This window comes from Phyllostomus discolor, chromosome 5 (assembly GCF_004126475.2).
Source record: "Phyllostomus discolor isolate MPI-MPIP mPhyDis1 chromosome 5, mPhyDis1.pri.v3, whole genome shotgun sequence".
NCBI classification, from domain to species: domain Eukaryota; kingdom Metazoa; phylum Chordata; class Mammalia; order Chiroptera; family Phyllostomidae; genus Phyllostomus; species Phyllostomus discolor.
The window spans coordinates 16949216-16963971 of NC_040907.2; the positions used below are offsets into that span (position 1 = coordinate 16949216).

The following is a 14756-nucleotide window of genomic DNA, read 5'->3' on the forward strand; positions in this document are numbered from 1 at the left end:
GCCCTGTGCCCCTACTGGGGACTGGGCCTGCAACCCAGGCATGTGCCCTGACTGGGAATCGAACCTGTGGTACAACGCCTCAACCAAGTAGGCCACACTGGTCAGGGCAAAAGTTCTGATTCTTAAGCATACTAGAAAATTGTTACCAAATTTCACATGACCAGATATCATATATAAAGAACTTTACAAAGCACAGATTATTTTGATTAGTAAAAATAAGTCTTCAGAGTTTCATTTCTTTTGTTATCTAGTGTCCTAGTTTCTGAAAGGATTTTTAATGATACACTTGACTTGGATCTGTGGTGTGAGAAATAAAAGAATGGTAGAGTTATGGTTTGCCATTTCTTCTACTGTTCTTTGTGGTCCTGTGCGTTTGACTCTGGTGCTAAAGTGCAAAAGGCTCATGTGATACAGTTTAGTGACTTGAAGATCATCTCTTCTTTCTTGGCCATGGACTTCAGTGCATATGATTTCTCTGTTTTTGGAGGCTCTATCCTTGTACTCCATTTTTGGTGCCTACAGTTCTTAAAGTGACAGGTCTTATTGGGATGTTGATGAACCAAGGTAGATTAGGGTGAATGACTAAGTGTGAAGAGGTGGATTTGGTTAGTACTTCAGAATGATGAAAGCACAACATGTAGTAGGCCCATCAGGAATGCAAAGCAAAGCCTCCCCTGCTACCACCAGGTACTTTACTGTTGAGGGCTCCAGTTTGGTTGGGGTTTGACGTAACAAAGAGTGGTAAAATTGAGCATTATAGTCCTCTTTGGCATAGAGAAGGCTCTTAAATGGAAACACACTTGACTTTGCAGGTGCCTTCGAGGCTGACACTATTTAAGACACAGGGTAGACCCTTATTCCTCAAGGAGTGTTTCCTTTCAAATTAACCTATGGTCTCCCATTTGGGGCTTGAATCCTCTTAGAACCTTTTGCGGGAGGTAAAAGATAAAAATATTTAGGTCAGATAGTGCATGATTGTGGTTTGGGGGTCCCATACACTTTTTCTTTGTAAGCCTAACTAGATGATCTTGGCTCACACAACTCTATTAATATTTAGCTCAAGTCCAAATCTGAAAGCTTGGTGTCTCTAACTCCCCTCTCTCCATTTTCCTTCTCAGGCCACCAGGCTACCCCAATATGAATCAAGGGGGCATAATGGGAACTGGACCTCCCTATGGACAAGGGATTAATAGTATGGCTGGCATGATTAACCCTCAGGGACCCCCATATCCCATGGGTGGAACCATGGCCAACAATTCAGCAGGTAAGTTCTAGTCATTGCTCATCCCAGGGATTTCTTCCAGAGTGACCTTCATGTCACAACCTATTAAACTTAGGATTTTTTTTTTCCTCTTTCGTAGGGATGGCAGCCAGCCCAGAGATGATGGGCCTTGGGGATGTCAAGTTAACTCCAGCCACCAAAATGAACAACAAAGCTGATGGGACACCCAAGACGGAATCCAAATCCAAAGTAATGATTTATAGCTTGATTCCTCACCTTTTTGCCCCATCCTTTCCAGTGATAGAAAGGAAAAAGCAGAGGATGATTCGATTCTGTCGTGTTTTGTTTTGTTTTTTTTGACACCAAGTAGATTGTCTCAGAGAAAGGTTGTTGTTTCCTCTTGTTATTGTGAAGGGTCCCACAATAATAGCTCACTGAATTAGGTTTGAATTAGTCTAAGGGGCCTGATATAGAAAACATAATCTTCTCACAGCTGTCTGTTATGGAGGAAATGTCAGACCTGCAGTGTAGAATTCTCTGTGAAATTGTGCCCTCTGTCCTTATGGATTGATAGATGGTATGTGTCATTGACAACTAGTTGCTCTTCTCTTCCTGGACCATACTAAGAGTGGCAGGAATCGTTGGTACTCTATATTCTATCAGGGGGAGATGAGGCAGGTGGGATTTCAGTCCTTGGCCCCCTGTAGGTTGGTCCTAAGTGTGCTCTCTGTTGGGCCGTGTGGCAAACTGGGGACCTGTTCAGCATTAGAGTCATTTGAAACTTTTCTGCCCTTTGTCATACCTTATTTCCTCTATATTATAAAGAAATTACAGCTACCACCTCCTATGGACCTTCACCTCTGGCTCCCAGGCCCTTCTAGTCATCCTCCTATTTAGGAGAGGATACTGTCCAAAGCCTTCCAAGCAGTTGGAAGACCCTTTTTTCTTTCTTGAGAGTAGGTAGAGTTTCTTTTGGTTTTAGTCCATCCCATTGTCTTAAGATCATATTTAGAGTTTATTGAGTTCTCTGAAACCATCTATGAAAATGTGTCCAGGTTCCTGGGTAAGTAGTGTGGGAGTGGTAGTGACATTGATGTCAGGTGGACAAGGATTTGACTCAGCCCTGCTTCTTCAAAGCTGTGAGATCTTAGGCATGGCCCGCTTGTGCCTGCTTCTCTATCTTTTAAGAGGAGGGTAATTTGTAATGCCTAATATGTAAAGACATCTAGCACAGCACACAATGTATAATATATAGTATTTTTCTTCCTTTACAGGAAGAACATCTAGCTCCCTTTTGGTCTTTCAACCTTACGAAGGCAGGACAGGCATTAATAACCGCTCCAGAATAAGAGGCTTTATTACTGCTTTAATTAAGGGACTTCTAAGACCCTTAGCATAGGCTTTGAATCTAATCAGTTCCTAAGAATCTTGACCTGCTCCTTCCAGAAATCCAGTTCTTCTACTACAACCAATGAGAAGATCACCAAGTTGTATGAGCTGGGTGGTGAGCCTGAGAGGAAGATGTGGGTGGACCGTTATCTGGCCTTCACTGAGGAGAAGGCCATGGGCATGACAAATCTGCCTGCTGTGGGTAGGAAACCTCTGGACCTCTATCGCCTCTATGTGTCTGTGAAGGAGATTGGTGGATTGACTCAGGTGAGTGCCTGGCACTTGGCTTCCCCTGTGGTTTCTGCAAGCCTATCTTAAGATACTCAGTGGCTTCACCTAGCATCATGCATCCCACAGGGATATTATCCTCTCCTGCTCTTTGAGTTATATACTGACAGACCTGAGAGCGCAAGCTCCCAGAAGTCTGCGACTTCCTGGCTAAGATGAAGTATCAGCATTATGTTTACCATGTGTCTAGGATCCTACTGGGTTGCAAAGACAGAAAAGGTCTGTAGGCATTCTGATTCCATGAGAGGCAATCTGGCTTAGTAGACAAGGGCAAGATTTGGAGAAATTGCTTGGTTTTGAATCCTCTCTTAGCCACTTATTACACAACCTTGATAAAGTTTTATAACCACTCTGAGCCCTAATATTTATTATCTGTGAAGTAGGGACAGTGTACGTTGCTAGACTGTCTAAGGCTAGAAATAATAAAACTTTCAGCAAGATATCTACCACATAAATTGGTCTGCAAGATTGTATATGGGCAGCCAGAGTAGTTGCTGACCCTTTCCAAGAAACTTCACAGTAAAGATGGGATTTCAGGAGCAATTTAACAGAAATTGTTTGTGAAAGGAGATATAGGTGGGACGTTGTGTTTAGTTATTCTGTATGGGAGACTAAAGTGAATGAATTCACCTCTGCTACAAACCTCTGAACTGAATGCCACCCTCAGCCTCTGCCCTAATACCTTACAGCCTTGTTTTACACTTAGCCCAGGAGGCAAACAGGTGAGGCAACCCTGACAAAACAGCATACTAGGACTTGCAAACTTTCCTCCTATGTGTGTTCTGTGCTCATTAGACCAGGAGACTGCTGTTGGTTCTGAGTTTGTGGCTGAGCTCAGGGGAGGCGTGGCTGGGAGGGATGTATTCCAAACCTAAATCAGAAGAGGAAAACAGCTGTCACCAGCAGAAAAGAAAGTGATTGGAATGAAGCCAACCAACAGTCAGTTATGAATTCCTTCTCCCTTCAGGCTTTATTTCCCTCCCCCACAAAGGAAAACAAAACAAAACAAGACACGTGCGCACTGCCACATAAGTGGCGTGGGAAGCAAAGCCACAAAGGCTTCTGAGGTGACCCTGGACTTATTCCTACCATTCTCCCTGGTACTATTTCTCACACACAGGCCTCTCCTGCTTGTAGGGCGAGGGAGCACACTTTCAATTGAGTGGGCTTCTGAACTTAAGATGAGGTACAGGAGGGAATCTCAAAGCCTGGGCCTGTCTTAGTTTGCAAAAGGATGCCAACCTTTTTAGCACCTTTTAGGTGCTATGATATAATTGAACTTTAAAGACAGTTCGGAGGGGAAAGATTACTGTTATAAGTTGTTTGTGAGGGCTCCAGGAAGACAAAAGATGAGCCCTGAGCTTTTCTAAAGGATTAGTAGGGTTTAGGTAGGAGGAGGGGCCCATTCCAGTTGACTGGCCCAGATGGCCTGGAGATGGGAGTCTCAAATGTCCCTGCCAACACCATCTCCCTGCTCTAGAAGTTTTCCTGGTCACCTTTTCTCCGTTTAGTTTGTTCTTTTCTTTGCTTCTTTATCACTCTTCTCTCTGGTATCGTTGGTATCAGATCAACAGGTATCACAACATACTGAATTTCCTTTATGGATTTGGGACTGGAAAGCCAGCATTCCCAGCTCGTGAGATCTCCGTAGACTTACCACATGGTGGTCAAATAAGCATAAGAATTCATGAAGAAGGAGACCTGCTTGGCTAGAGCAGAAAGAGTAACCCTAGGGATTGGGAATCCTATGTCCTGAGGCTGAGGAAAGGAGGCAAGACGAGGCTGGCTTCTGGGAAGGTACAAAAGAAGTCATAGGGCCTAGTGCATCTGGGCAGTCAGGACAGTGACTGGTGAGGGAGAGGGGCTTGTAGTTAGTTATATGTCACTGGGATGCAGGGGAGTAGTGGAACAGAATGTCAAATTGCAAAGAACCCCACGCTGAAAAAGAAATCAGATGTGAAACCCCCAGTTTGACAAAGTAAGTTAAGCAGGGTATTTGTTGATATTACCACACACCTCTATTTTATGAAATGTTAATTTTTATTGGTACATTTAAAATAGGAGTTGGATCTGATGATATGCACATAATTTTTCAGTAGTATACATGTGTAAAGATCATACCTTCTTAATCGTATTCTAACAATGATATGAAATTTGCCCTATTCACTTTGTCTAATTGTTGTCTGTGGATAGAGCCTACCAAAGGTAGAGGAAAGCCAGCCATGAATTTAATGTTTATTGTGGACTGTCCATCAAGCAGGGTTAACTTCTGTGGTTCACTGAGAATTGTGATTCCATAAGAGATGGGTACCTGGTAGTCTGATGGGGTTTGGGACTTGTGGGCAAGAAGATGTACCCCAACTCTTTTGGTTGGTTGTGCAGGTCAACAAGAACAAAAAATGGCGGGAACTTGCGACCAACCTCAATGTTGGCACTTCAAGCAGTGCTGCCAGCTCCTTGAAAAAGCAGTATATCCAGTGTCTCTATGCCTTTGAGTGCAAGATTGAACGGGGAGAAGACCCACCCCCAGACATCTTTGCAGCTGCTGATTCCAAGAAGTCCCAGCCCAAAATCCAGCCTCCTTCTCCAGGTAGGGATTGGGTGAGCCCTGCCAAGGTTAACCCTTCAAGGGTAGTATTCAAGGGTCCAGGTTTTTTGTTCACCAGCACTGGCCTGCAGGGATGCGTGCTCTTACCTATCATGGGGCATAACAGGTTGGCAGACTAAAGATCTGGCAGTGGCAACTCCCTTTAGAGGTAGTCTACAGTAGCCCTTAGGTTTTCATTGTCACTGTGCACCTGGCATCTTGCCAAATGTTTATACGCTAGTGAGTAGAAGGGACATCAGAGGAGTGGGGAAATCTGACAAACAGCAGTGAGGCAAGACTATCTGGGAACTTTGGCCCACTGATGTCAGTGCCTTAGAATGCAGCTCAAACTAGAGCCCTCAATTCCCTAGGGAGCTGAAATGGTAATGAATGGGAAGGAGGACATGGGGAAGAGATATGAATGGAACACTCTGATGGGAGTGTCTCTGCCCACCCTCCTTTCTGAGAAGAGGCTGGTGCCTGGGCAAGCACGGGAAGGCCAGGACTCAGAGAAGGTTGGTGTAAACCGATGTGCTCTGATGTTGACCTCTGGGGGTATAATGAGTACCTGAGGTGACTCACCAAGCAATGGGATATCTGCTTCTGGGGGTGTTAACTAATGGAAACATTAATTATTGGTAATTCTGTGCTTATCAGCTTAGAGGAACATTTGAACCTGAGTGGTAGCACTGCTGGATGTTTGAGAATGGGAACTCCTATGTCCTAATGTACACTGCTGGTTTGGGGCCTTTATACCCATGATTCTAGGGGCTCTGAATGGGAACTTGTGCACCAGCATTACATGGTTGGCAGGGTCCTGGGGTGTGGGTAGGGGAGAGTAAAATAGTCAAGGAATCTGGTGGAGACTCAAGGAATCAACAGTATGGTGATGGCATCGCCATACCACTTATAGTCTCCCAATGTGAAACAGCAAGGACCACTATTGAGCCCTCAAATTCCCTTTTTTATTACCTAGCCTTAATGAGATTTCCTGTGGAGAAGGTGATTTAGGCTTTAAAGAACCCTAGCTTTGGCCTTATAACAATCTTTTCAGAAGAGATCCCAGGGCATGGGTCTCTGAGAGAGTGAAACATTGTCCTGCTCACCCTGCATCTCTATCCACAGCTGGATCAGGGTCTATGCAGGGGCCACAGACACCTCAGTCAACCAGCAGTTCCATGGCAGAAGGGGGAGACTTGAAGCCACCAACTCCAGCATCCACACCACACAGTCAGATCCCCCCCTTGCCAGGCATGAGGTAAGACCACGAGTAGGGGCAGGTGGTTTGGGATACCCTGCGCAGAAGTGCAAGAGTTCCTATGCAGCCTGGTGTGGTCTCTGCTCTGGCCGCCCAGCCAGTGACTCCCCTGTGTCCTGTATTATCAGAGGAATTGCTTTATTTGGGATTTAATTGACTTTCCTTGCTCTGGAGCAGGAGCAATTCAGTCGGGATCCAGGATGCTTTTCCTGATGGAGGTGACCCCACATTCCAGAAACGGAATTCCATGACTCCAAACCCTGGGTATCAGCCCAGTATGAATACCTCTGACATGATGGGGCGCATGTCCTACGAGCCAAATAAGGATCCTTATGGCAGCATGAGGAAAGGTGACCAATTTGCTGTTGGCCTTTTACCCTTGAGAACAGAGCTAAGGAAGTGGGTTGATAGATTGAGAGTGATTCAGGGTTCTTGTCAAGCCATATTCTGAGATGGATATTTTCAAACCTAACCACCCGTCTTCATCCCTGCCTTCTTTCTTGTCTTCTTCTCCCTAGTCTCACCCTATTCCCCTTAAGAAGTATATGTTCTTTATTGATTGGGGCCTCTTTAGATCTGTGTTTTAAACCTATCAGGAAAACAAAAGCAACAAACTAGAGCTCTGAAGAAGGCATGGGTCTTTGGGGCAAGCAAGGGGGTGGATTGCTAGACTTGCTCATCAAGTAGTTTGCTCACTGCCTGCCTTTCTACACTCAGCTCCAGGGAGTGATCCCTTCATGTCCTCAGGGCAGGGCCCCAACGGCGGGATGGGGGACCCCTACAGCCGAGCTGCCGGCCCTGGGCTGGCAAATGTGGCAATGGGACCACGACAGCACTATCCTTATGGAGGTCCTTATGACAGAGTGAGGTAAGCATGGCCCCCACTCCTGTCCCACCCCAGAACCCCACAGCTATAGTGGACTCATGTGCTTCTCGTATTTTGTTTAGGACGGAGCCTGGAATAGGACCTGAGGGAAACATGGGCACTGGAGCCCCACAGCCGAATCTCATGCCTTCCAACCCAGACTCGGGGATGTATTCTCCTAGCCGCTACCCTCCCCAGCAGCAGCAACAGCAGCAACGGTGAGTGAAGCCTGGCCTCAGTGCCCCTGTGCGTTGGGCTTTGCCATTTCCCACCGTGATCCTGTTTTTCTCCCTCCTTGCAGACATGATTCCTATGGCAATCAGTTCACTCAAGGCACCCCTTCTAGCAGCCCCTTCCCCAGCCAGCAGACCACAATGTATCAGCAGCAGCAGCAGGTGAGGAGGGTATTCGGGTGGACTGACACACACAGCCGGGTAGAAATCTAAGGTGGAAAGTCTGAGAACCTCACTTTAGATACTTTGGTGGTCTTCTCCCACCCAAATAGCCAGTTCTGCCTAAACAGCCACGTCCTCAATCTCTATTCTATTTGGAATCTAGTTCAGTTTCTAGTTCTCCAGAAGAACTAGAAGCACCTGCCCCTGTGCAGCCCCCAAAGGACTAGAAACAGACCTTTTATTTTGATTTTTGAACTTTTCTTTAGTTCTACTTAGAGTAAGGGAGAGCCAGAGAGGAAGAGAGAATAATTGTCAATTTCAGAAATAATTTTGAAAAATAATTTAAGAAGAGTATTCCTTTGTTCTGTTAGAGTCTGTGTCTCTTCTAGAGGGGCAGGAACAAGCTCATTGAGTGTCTGGCATAGCTGTCTTGGCAGCTGTAGTTCTTGTGTCTCTGAGCACAAAGTATTAACTTCTCCCTGCTTGTCCCTGTCTTAGAATTACAAGCGGCCAATGGATAGCACATACGGCCCTCCTGCCAAGCGGCATGAAGGGGAGATGTACAGTGTGCCGTACAGCACAGGGCAGGGGCAGCCCCAGCAGCAGCAGTTGCCTCCAGCCCAGCCCCAGACTGCCAGCCAGCAACAAGCTGCCCAGCCTTCACCTCAGCAAGATGTGTACAACCAGTATGGCAATGCATATCCTGCCACTGCCGCTGCTGCTACTGAGCGCCGACCAGCAAGTGGCCCCCAGAACCAGTTTCCATTCCAGTTTGGCCGAGACCGTGTCTCAGCACCCCCTGGTTCCAGTGCCCAGCAGAACATACCACCACAAATGATGGGTGGCCCCATACAGGCATCAGCTGAGGTTGCTCAGCAAGGCACCATGTGGCAAGGGCGTAATGACATGACCTACAATTACACCAATAGGCAGAGCACAGGCTCTGCCCCCCAAGGCCCCGCCTATCATGGTGTGAACCGAACAGATGAAATGCTGCATACGGATCAGAGGGCTAACCATGAAGGCTCATGGCCTTCCCATGGCACACGTCAGCCCCCATATGGTCCCTCTGCGCCTGTGCCCGCCATGACAAGGCCCCCTCCTTCCAACTACCAGCCCCCACCAAGCATGCAGAATCACATTCCTCAGGTATCCAGCCCTGCTCCCCTGCCTCGGCCAATGGAGAACCGCACCTCTCCTAGCAAGTCTCCATTCCTGCACTCTGGGATGAAGATGCAAAAGGCAGGGCCCCCTGTACCTGCCTCGCACATAGCACCTGCCCCTGTGCAGCCCCCCATGATCCGGCGGGACATCACCTTCCCACCTGGCTCTGTTGAAGCCACACAGCCTGTGTTGAAGCAGAGGAGGCGACTCACCATGAAAGACATTGGTAAGGAGACCTCTTTGATTAGGTTGTATGATCTGCCCCTTTCATCTTGTCCATTGTTCTCCCTCCATCCTGATATTCTGCATGAGATAAAATGTGGACCAGTGTTAACTAAAACAGAGCCAAAGACATTTGTATAAGAAAGAAATGGGCTGATTTCAGGCTTTTACTTAAAGGAATTGCTACACACTGAGGTCCTAAGAGGGCCTAAAAGCCTTGAGAAGTAGATGTCTGCCATCTCCCAGATAGGAACTGCCCGTTTGTTGTTATCTTCATAGTAGCCTGACTGATCGGCCAGCCCTAGGGTGACTTCCAGCCACCCTGGGCTTGGTGGATGGATGACCTGGAAGTTTTGTTTCAGGAACTCCAGAGGCATGGCGAGTAATGATGTCCCTCAAGTCTGGGCTGCTGGCAGAGAGCACATGGGCATTAGACACCATTAACATCCTGTTATATGATGACAACAGTATCATGACCTTCAACCTCAGTCAGGTGAGTACAGGTGCCTAGAGAAGATTGGAGGGTTGTGAGGGCCTGGTGTCTTCTTAAAGTCAGTGATATTAAGTGACACTGGGAATTTACATTATCCCCAGCCAACATGGTCTCTATCTCTCTCCTTCTCTGATATCTTCCTTGCCAGCCCTTGGCCACTGCCCATGAGCCCAGAATACTGAGAACAGTAATAATTTGTGTGTAAGGTATCAGTATTGACTTCAAAGGGAATTAGAGGGAAACTCTTCGGTATTGGTAAGAAAGGCAGATTCTATGGATGTCAGTGAAGACACCATGTTTTCTAGACTACCAAGAGGAACCTATGGTCTTCATCAGTGAGCAAAATAGTTTCTTTATTCCCTTTCTTATTTCATTACTCTGAATAGAGGAGATTCTTCTTGATCCCATTTGCCTAAGGCATAGGATGGGAAGTGCTTGGGGCAGGGGTTAAGGAGATGGAGAGATTTCGTAATGTTCCCGCAGAGGTGATTCTCCAGACACTCTCTCCACAAGGCATGCACCTTGAGTTTTCCCAGTAACTGGGAAGTTTCTGCTGCACCATCCTACTCTTCCTTTTGATCGTTCTTAGTGTCCACCAACCAACTCATCTATATAGGTGCTGACTAAGGAGGCATTGTTATTCATTGTTACTGTTTATTTTGTCCTCATTTTGTGCCAGGTTCTTCATATTTTCTTTCATGTCATACAATAGACTTCTGAGGCAGGTGTGGCCATAGGTTCAGAGTCTTTATCTTTTCCCAGGTTCACACAGCTGTTAAGAGGGATTTTTTTCTTTCTTTTTATTTATAGATTTGAGAGAGAGGGAGAGAAGGAGGGAGGAACACAGAGAGAGAAACATTAGTTTTTTGTTTCTCTTATTTATGCATTCATTGTTCAATTCTTATACATGCCCTGACTGGGGATCCAAGCCACAACCCTGGCATATTGGGACAATGCTCTAACCAACTGAGCTAACTGGCTGGGTCCTAACAGAGTTGTTGTGACTTTTAAAACCTGACTCTATTGCATAATATCGTCTCCCATAAGAAAGTAAAGAAACAAATATTTATTGAACAATTTCCATACTCTACACATTTGATATATTCCATTTAGACCTCACAACAACCCTGTAAAGTTTAGGAATTTCCAGAAAGATGGAAAAAAACTACAGCTTAGAAAGTTAAATCACCCAGCTAGTTCCTGGAAAAGCCAGAGTTGAAACCTAGATCTTTCTAATTCTAAAGCTCTTATTTTTTTCCATTCTGCTATACCATTCCACCAGAAATTGATTTGATTAGAAATTAGTGTTTTCATCTAGAGGTAAATGGCCTATACAGGATCCAAGCTGGAATTTGGGTTTCCCTAGCACCAGCTTGGACCAGTGTTTGGCAAAGCCTCATCCCATTCATTCTGTTGCATGATTTATGAATGTCCAGCCTCCTATAATGCTGGGGAGCTTGGAGAGAAGAGAACAGATAAACATCTGTCTCTATATATAGAATAATTAATAATATATATATATTATTCTAAAAGGGACAATGACAGTGACCAATGGGTAGGAAACCGGACCTAGTAAAGAAAAGCAGAAATTGGTTGTGAGAGGAGGCTGAGAGATGGTGGCAGTGGTAGTGAGGGTGCAGAGCTATTGGTCAGCGTTTCCATCCTGGAGGCAGGCTCACTTGAAGGTAGGTTAGTTGGGCAGAGGGAAGAACTCTGTGCCTGTCATAGGAGAGATTAAAGGACTCACTGTGTAGAGAGTCTTTGGAAGGAAGCCCCTCTGCCTTTCACAGTGCTACAAATGTCTGACCTGGAGGGAAAGGGTGGAGAGCAGATAGAAGATCCTTGGAGATCTCTCCAGTCAAGGATTCTTATTTTAGCCCACTTTTCTCCCTTAATTTATTTCCTGTTCTTTCTCTTTAGCTCCCAGGGTTGCTAGAGCTCCTTGTGGAATATTTCCGACGTTGCCTGATTGAGATCTTTGGCATTTTAAAGGAGTATGAGGTGGGTGACCCAGGGCAGAGAACACTATTGGACCCTGGGAGATTCAGCAAGGCGTCTAGTCCAACCCCTGTAGATGGGGAGGATGAGGAAGACCTTCTAGGTCCTAAACTAGAGGAAGAAGAAGAGGAAGTAGTTGAAAATGATGAGGAGATGGCCTTTTCAGGCAAGGACAAGGCAGCCTCAGAGAATAGTGAGGAAAAACTTACTAGTAAGTTTGACAAACTTCCAGTAAAGATCGTGCAGAAGAATGACCCGTTTGTGGTGGACTGCTCAGATAAGCTTGGGCGCGTGCAGGAGTTTGACAGTGGCCTGCTGCACTGGCGGATTGGTGGGGGGGACACCACTGAGCATATCCAGACCCACTTTGAGAGCAAGACAGAGCTTCTGCCTACTCAGCCTCATATGCCCTGCCTACCAGTCACCCGGAAACATATCATAGCAGGAGAGGGTACACAAGGGACAACAGAACAAGAGGGCCCCCCACCTGATGGCCCCCCAGAGAAACGGATCACAGCCACTATGGATGATATGTTGTCCACTCGGTCTAGCACATTGACTGAGGAGGGAGCTAAGAGTACAGAGGCTACCAAGGAGAGCAGCAAGTTTCCATTTGGCATCAGCCCAGCACAGAGCCACCGGAACATCAAGATCCTAGAGGATGAACCTCACAGTAAAGATGAGACTCCACTGTGTACCCTTCTGGACTGGCAGGATTCCCTTGCCAAGCGCTGCATCTGTGTCTCCAATACTATCCGAAGCCTGTCATTTGTGCCAGGTAACGACTTTGAGATGTCCAAACACCCAGGGCTGCTGCTAATCCTGGGCAAGCTGATCCTTCTGCATCACAAGCATCCAGAACGGAAGCAGGCACCACTAACTTATGAGAAGGAGGAGGAACAGGACCAAGGGGTGAGCTGCAACAAAGTGGAGTGGTGGTGGGACTGCTTGGAGATGCTCCGGGAAAACACCTTGGTCACACTAGCCAACATCTCGGGGCAGTTGGACCTCTCCCCGTACCCTGAGAGCATTTGCCTGCCTGTCCTGGATGGACTCCTACACTGGGCAGTGTGCCCTTCAGCTGAAGCCCAGGACCCCTTCTCCACCTTGGGCCCCAATGCCGTCCTTTCCCCCCAGAGACTGGTCTTGGAAACCCTCAGCAAACTCAGCATCCAGGACAACAATGTGGACCTGATCCTTGCCACACCCCCCTTCAGCCGCCTGGAGAAGTTGTATAGCACCATGGTGCGCTTCCTCAGTGACCGAAAGAACCCGGTATGCCGGGAGATGGCCGTGGTACTGCTGGCCAACCTGGCGCAGGGCGACAGCCTGGCAGCCCGAGCCATCGCAGTGCAGAAGGGCAGCATCGGCAACCTCCTGGGCTTTCTGGAGGACAGCCTTGCTGCCACACAGTTCCAACAGAGCCAGGCGAGCCTGCTCCACATGCAGAACCCGCCCTTTGAGCCAACTAGTGTGGACATGATGCGGCGGGCTGCCCGTGCGCTGCTGGCCCTGGCCAAGGTGGACGAAAACCACTCAGAGTTCACGCTGTACGAGTCACGGCTGTTGGACATCTCGGTATCACCATTGATGAACTCATTGGTTTCACAAGTCATCTGTGATGTACTGTTTTTGATTGGCCAGTCATGACAGCCGTGGGACACCTCCCTCCCTGTGTGTGTGTGCGTGTGTGAACTTAGAAACTGACTGTTGCCCTTTATTTATGCAAAACCACCTCAGAATCCAGTTTACCCTGTGCTGTCCAGCTTCTCCCTTGGGAAAAAAGTTTCTCCTATTTCTCTTCCCTCCCAGCCCCCCTCACCTTTCTACCTTTCTGTTCCTTGTCCTCACCTAACTCCCCTCAGGACCTCACCCTATTTGAAAAGACAAAGCTCTGCCTACATAGAAGACTTTTTTATTTTAACCAAAGTTACTGTTGTTTACAGTGAGTTTGGGGAAAAAAAATAAATAAAAATGGCTTTCCCGGTCCTTGCATCAATGGGACGCCACATTTCATAACTGTTTTTAATGGTTAAAAAAAAGAAAAAATACAAAAAAAAAGCCTCTGAAGGACAAAATAAGGTGACTGCTGAACTGTGTGTGGTTTATTGTTGTAACATTCACAATCTTGCAGGAGCCGAGAATTTCACAGTTGTGGACAGACCCTGTTCACTAGAGAGGCCTGTGCAGTAGAGTGTAGACCCTTCCATGTACTGTACTGTACACCTGATACTGTAAACATACTGTAATAATAATGTCTCACATGGAAACAAGAGAAAACGCTGGGTCAGCAGCAAGCTGTAGTTTTTAAAAATGTTTTTAGTTAAATGTTGAGGAGAAAAAAAAAAGGCTTTTCCCCCAAAGTATCATGTGTGAACCTACAACACCCTGACCTCTTTCTCTCCTCCTTGATTGTATGAATAACCCTGAGATCACCTCTTAGAACTGGTTTTAACCTTTAGCTGCAGCCGCTGTGCTGCCACGTGTGTATATATATGACGTTGTACATTGCACATACCCTTGGGTCCCCACAGTTTGGTTCCCCCTCCCAGCTACCCCTTTATAGTATGACGAGTTAACAAGTTGGTGACCTGCACAAAGCGAGACAAAGCTATTTAATCTCTTGCCAGACATCATCCCTCTTGGCGCGATGCTGTACAGGTCTCTGTAAAAAGTCCTTGCTGTCTCAGCAGCCAATCAACTTATAGTTTATTTTTTCCTGGGTTTTTGTTTGTTTTGTTTTCTTTCTAATCGAGGTGTGAAGTTCTAGGTTCAGTTGAAGTTCCTGATGAAGAAACACAATTGAGATTTTTTCAGTGATAAAATCTGCATATTTGTATTTCAAACAATGTAGCTAAAACTTGATGTAAATTCC

At 46.5% G+C, this 14756-nt stretch overlaps 1 protein-coding gene across 4 annotated transcripts in view; it reads left to right on the plus strand.

Moving 5' to 3' along the window:
• Positions 1–14417, plus strand: part of ARID1A (AT-rich interaction domain 1A) — a 67874-nt gene extending 53457 nt beyond the window's left edge. Inside the window, exons 9-20 of one of the 4 annotated variants that reach the window (XM_028514012.2) lie at positions 1119–1264; positions 1362–1471; positions 2669–2878; positions 5282–5489; positions 6612–6744; positions 6922–7094; positions 7462–7612; positions 7693–7827; positions 7911–8004; positions 8503–9394; positions 9753–9883; positions 11804–14417. In XM_028514012.2, coding sequence (XP_028369813.1) covers positions 1119–1264; positions 1362–1471; positions 2669–2878; positions 5282–5489; positions 6612–6744; positions 6922–7094; positions 7462–7612; positions 7693–7827; positions 7911–8004; positions 8503–9394; positions 9753–9883; positions 11804–13531 — 4111 coding nt within the window. In that variant the 3' untranslated portion in view covers positions 13532–14417. Of the gene's footprint in view, positions 1–1118; positions 1265–1361; positions 1472–2668; positions 2879–5281; positions 5490–6611; positions 6745–6918; positions 7095–7461; positions 7613–7692; positions 7828–7910; positions 8005–8502; positions 9395–9752; positions 9884–11803 lie in introns of all 4 variants that reach the window. The other 3 variants (XM_028514011.2, XM_028514009.2, XM_028514008.2) reach the window with 3 other exon arrangements.
• The last annotated feature ends 339 nt before the right edge of the window (positions 14418–14756 follow it).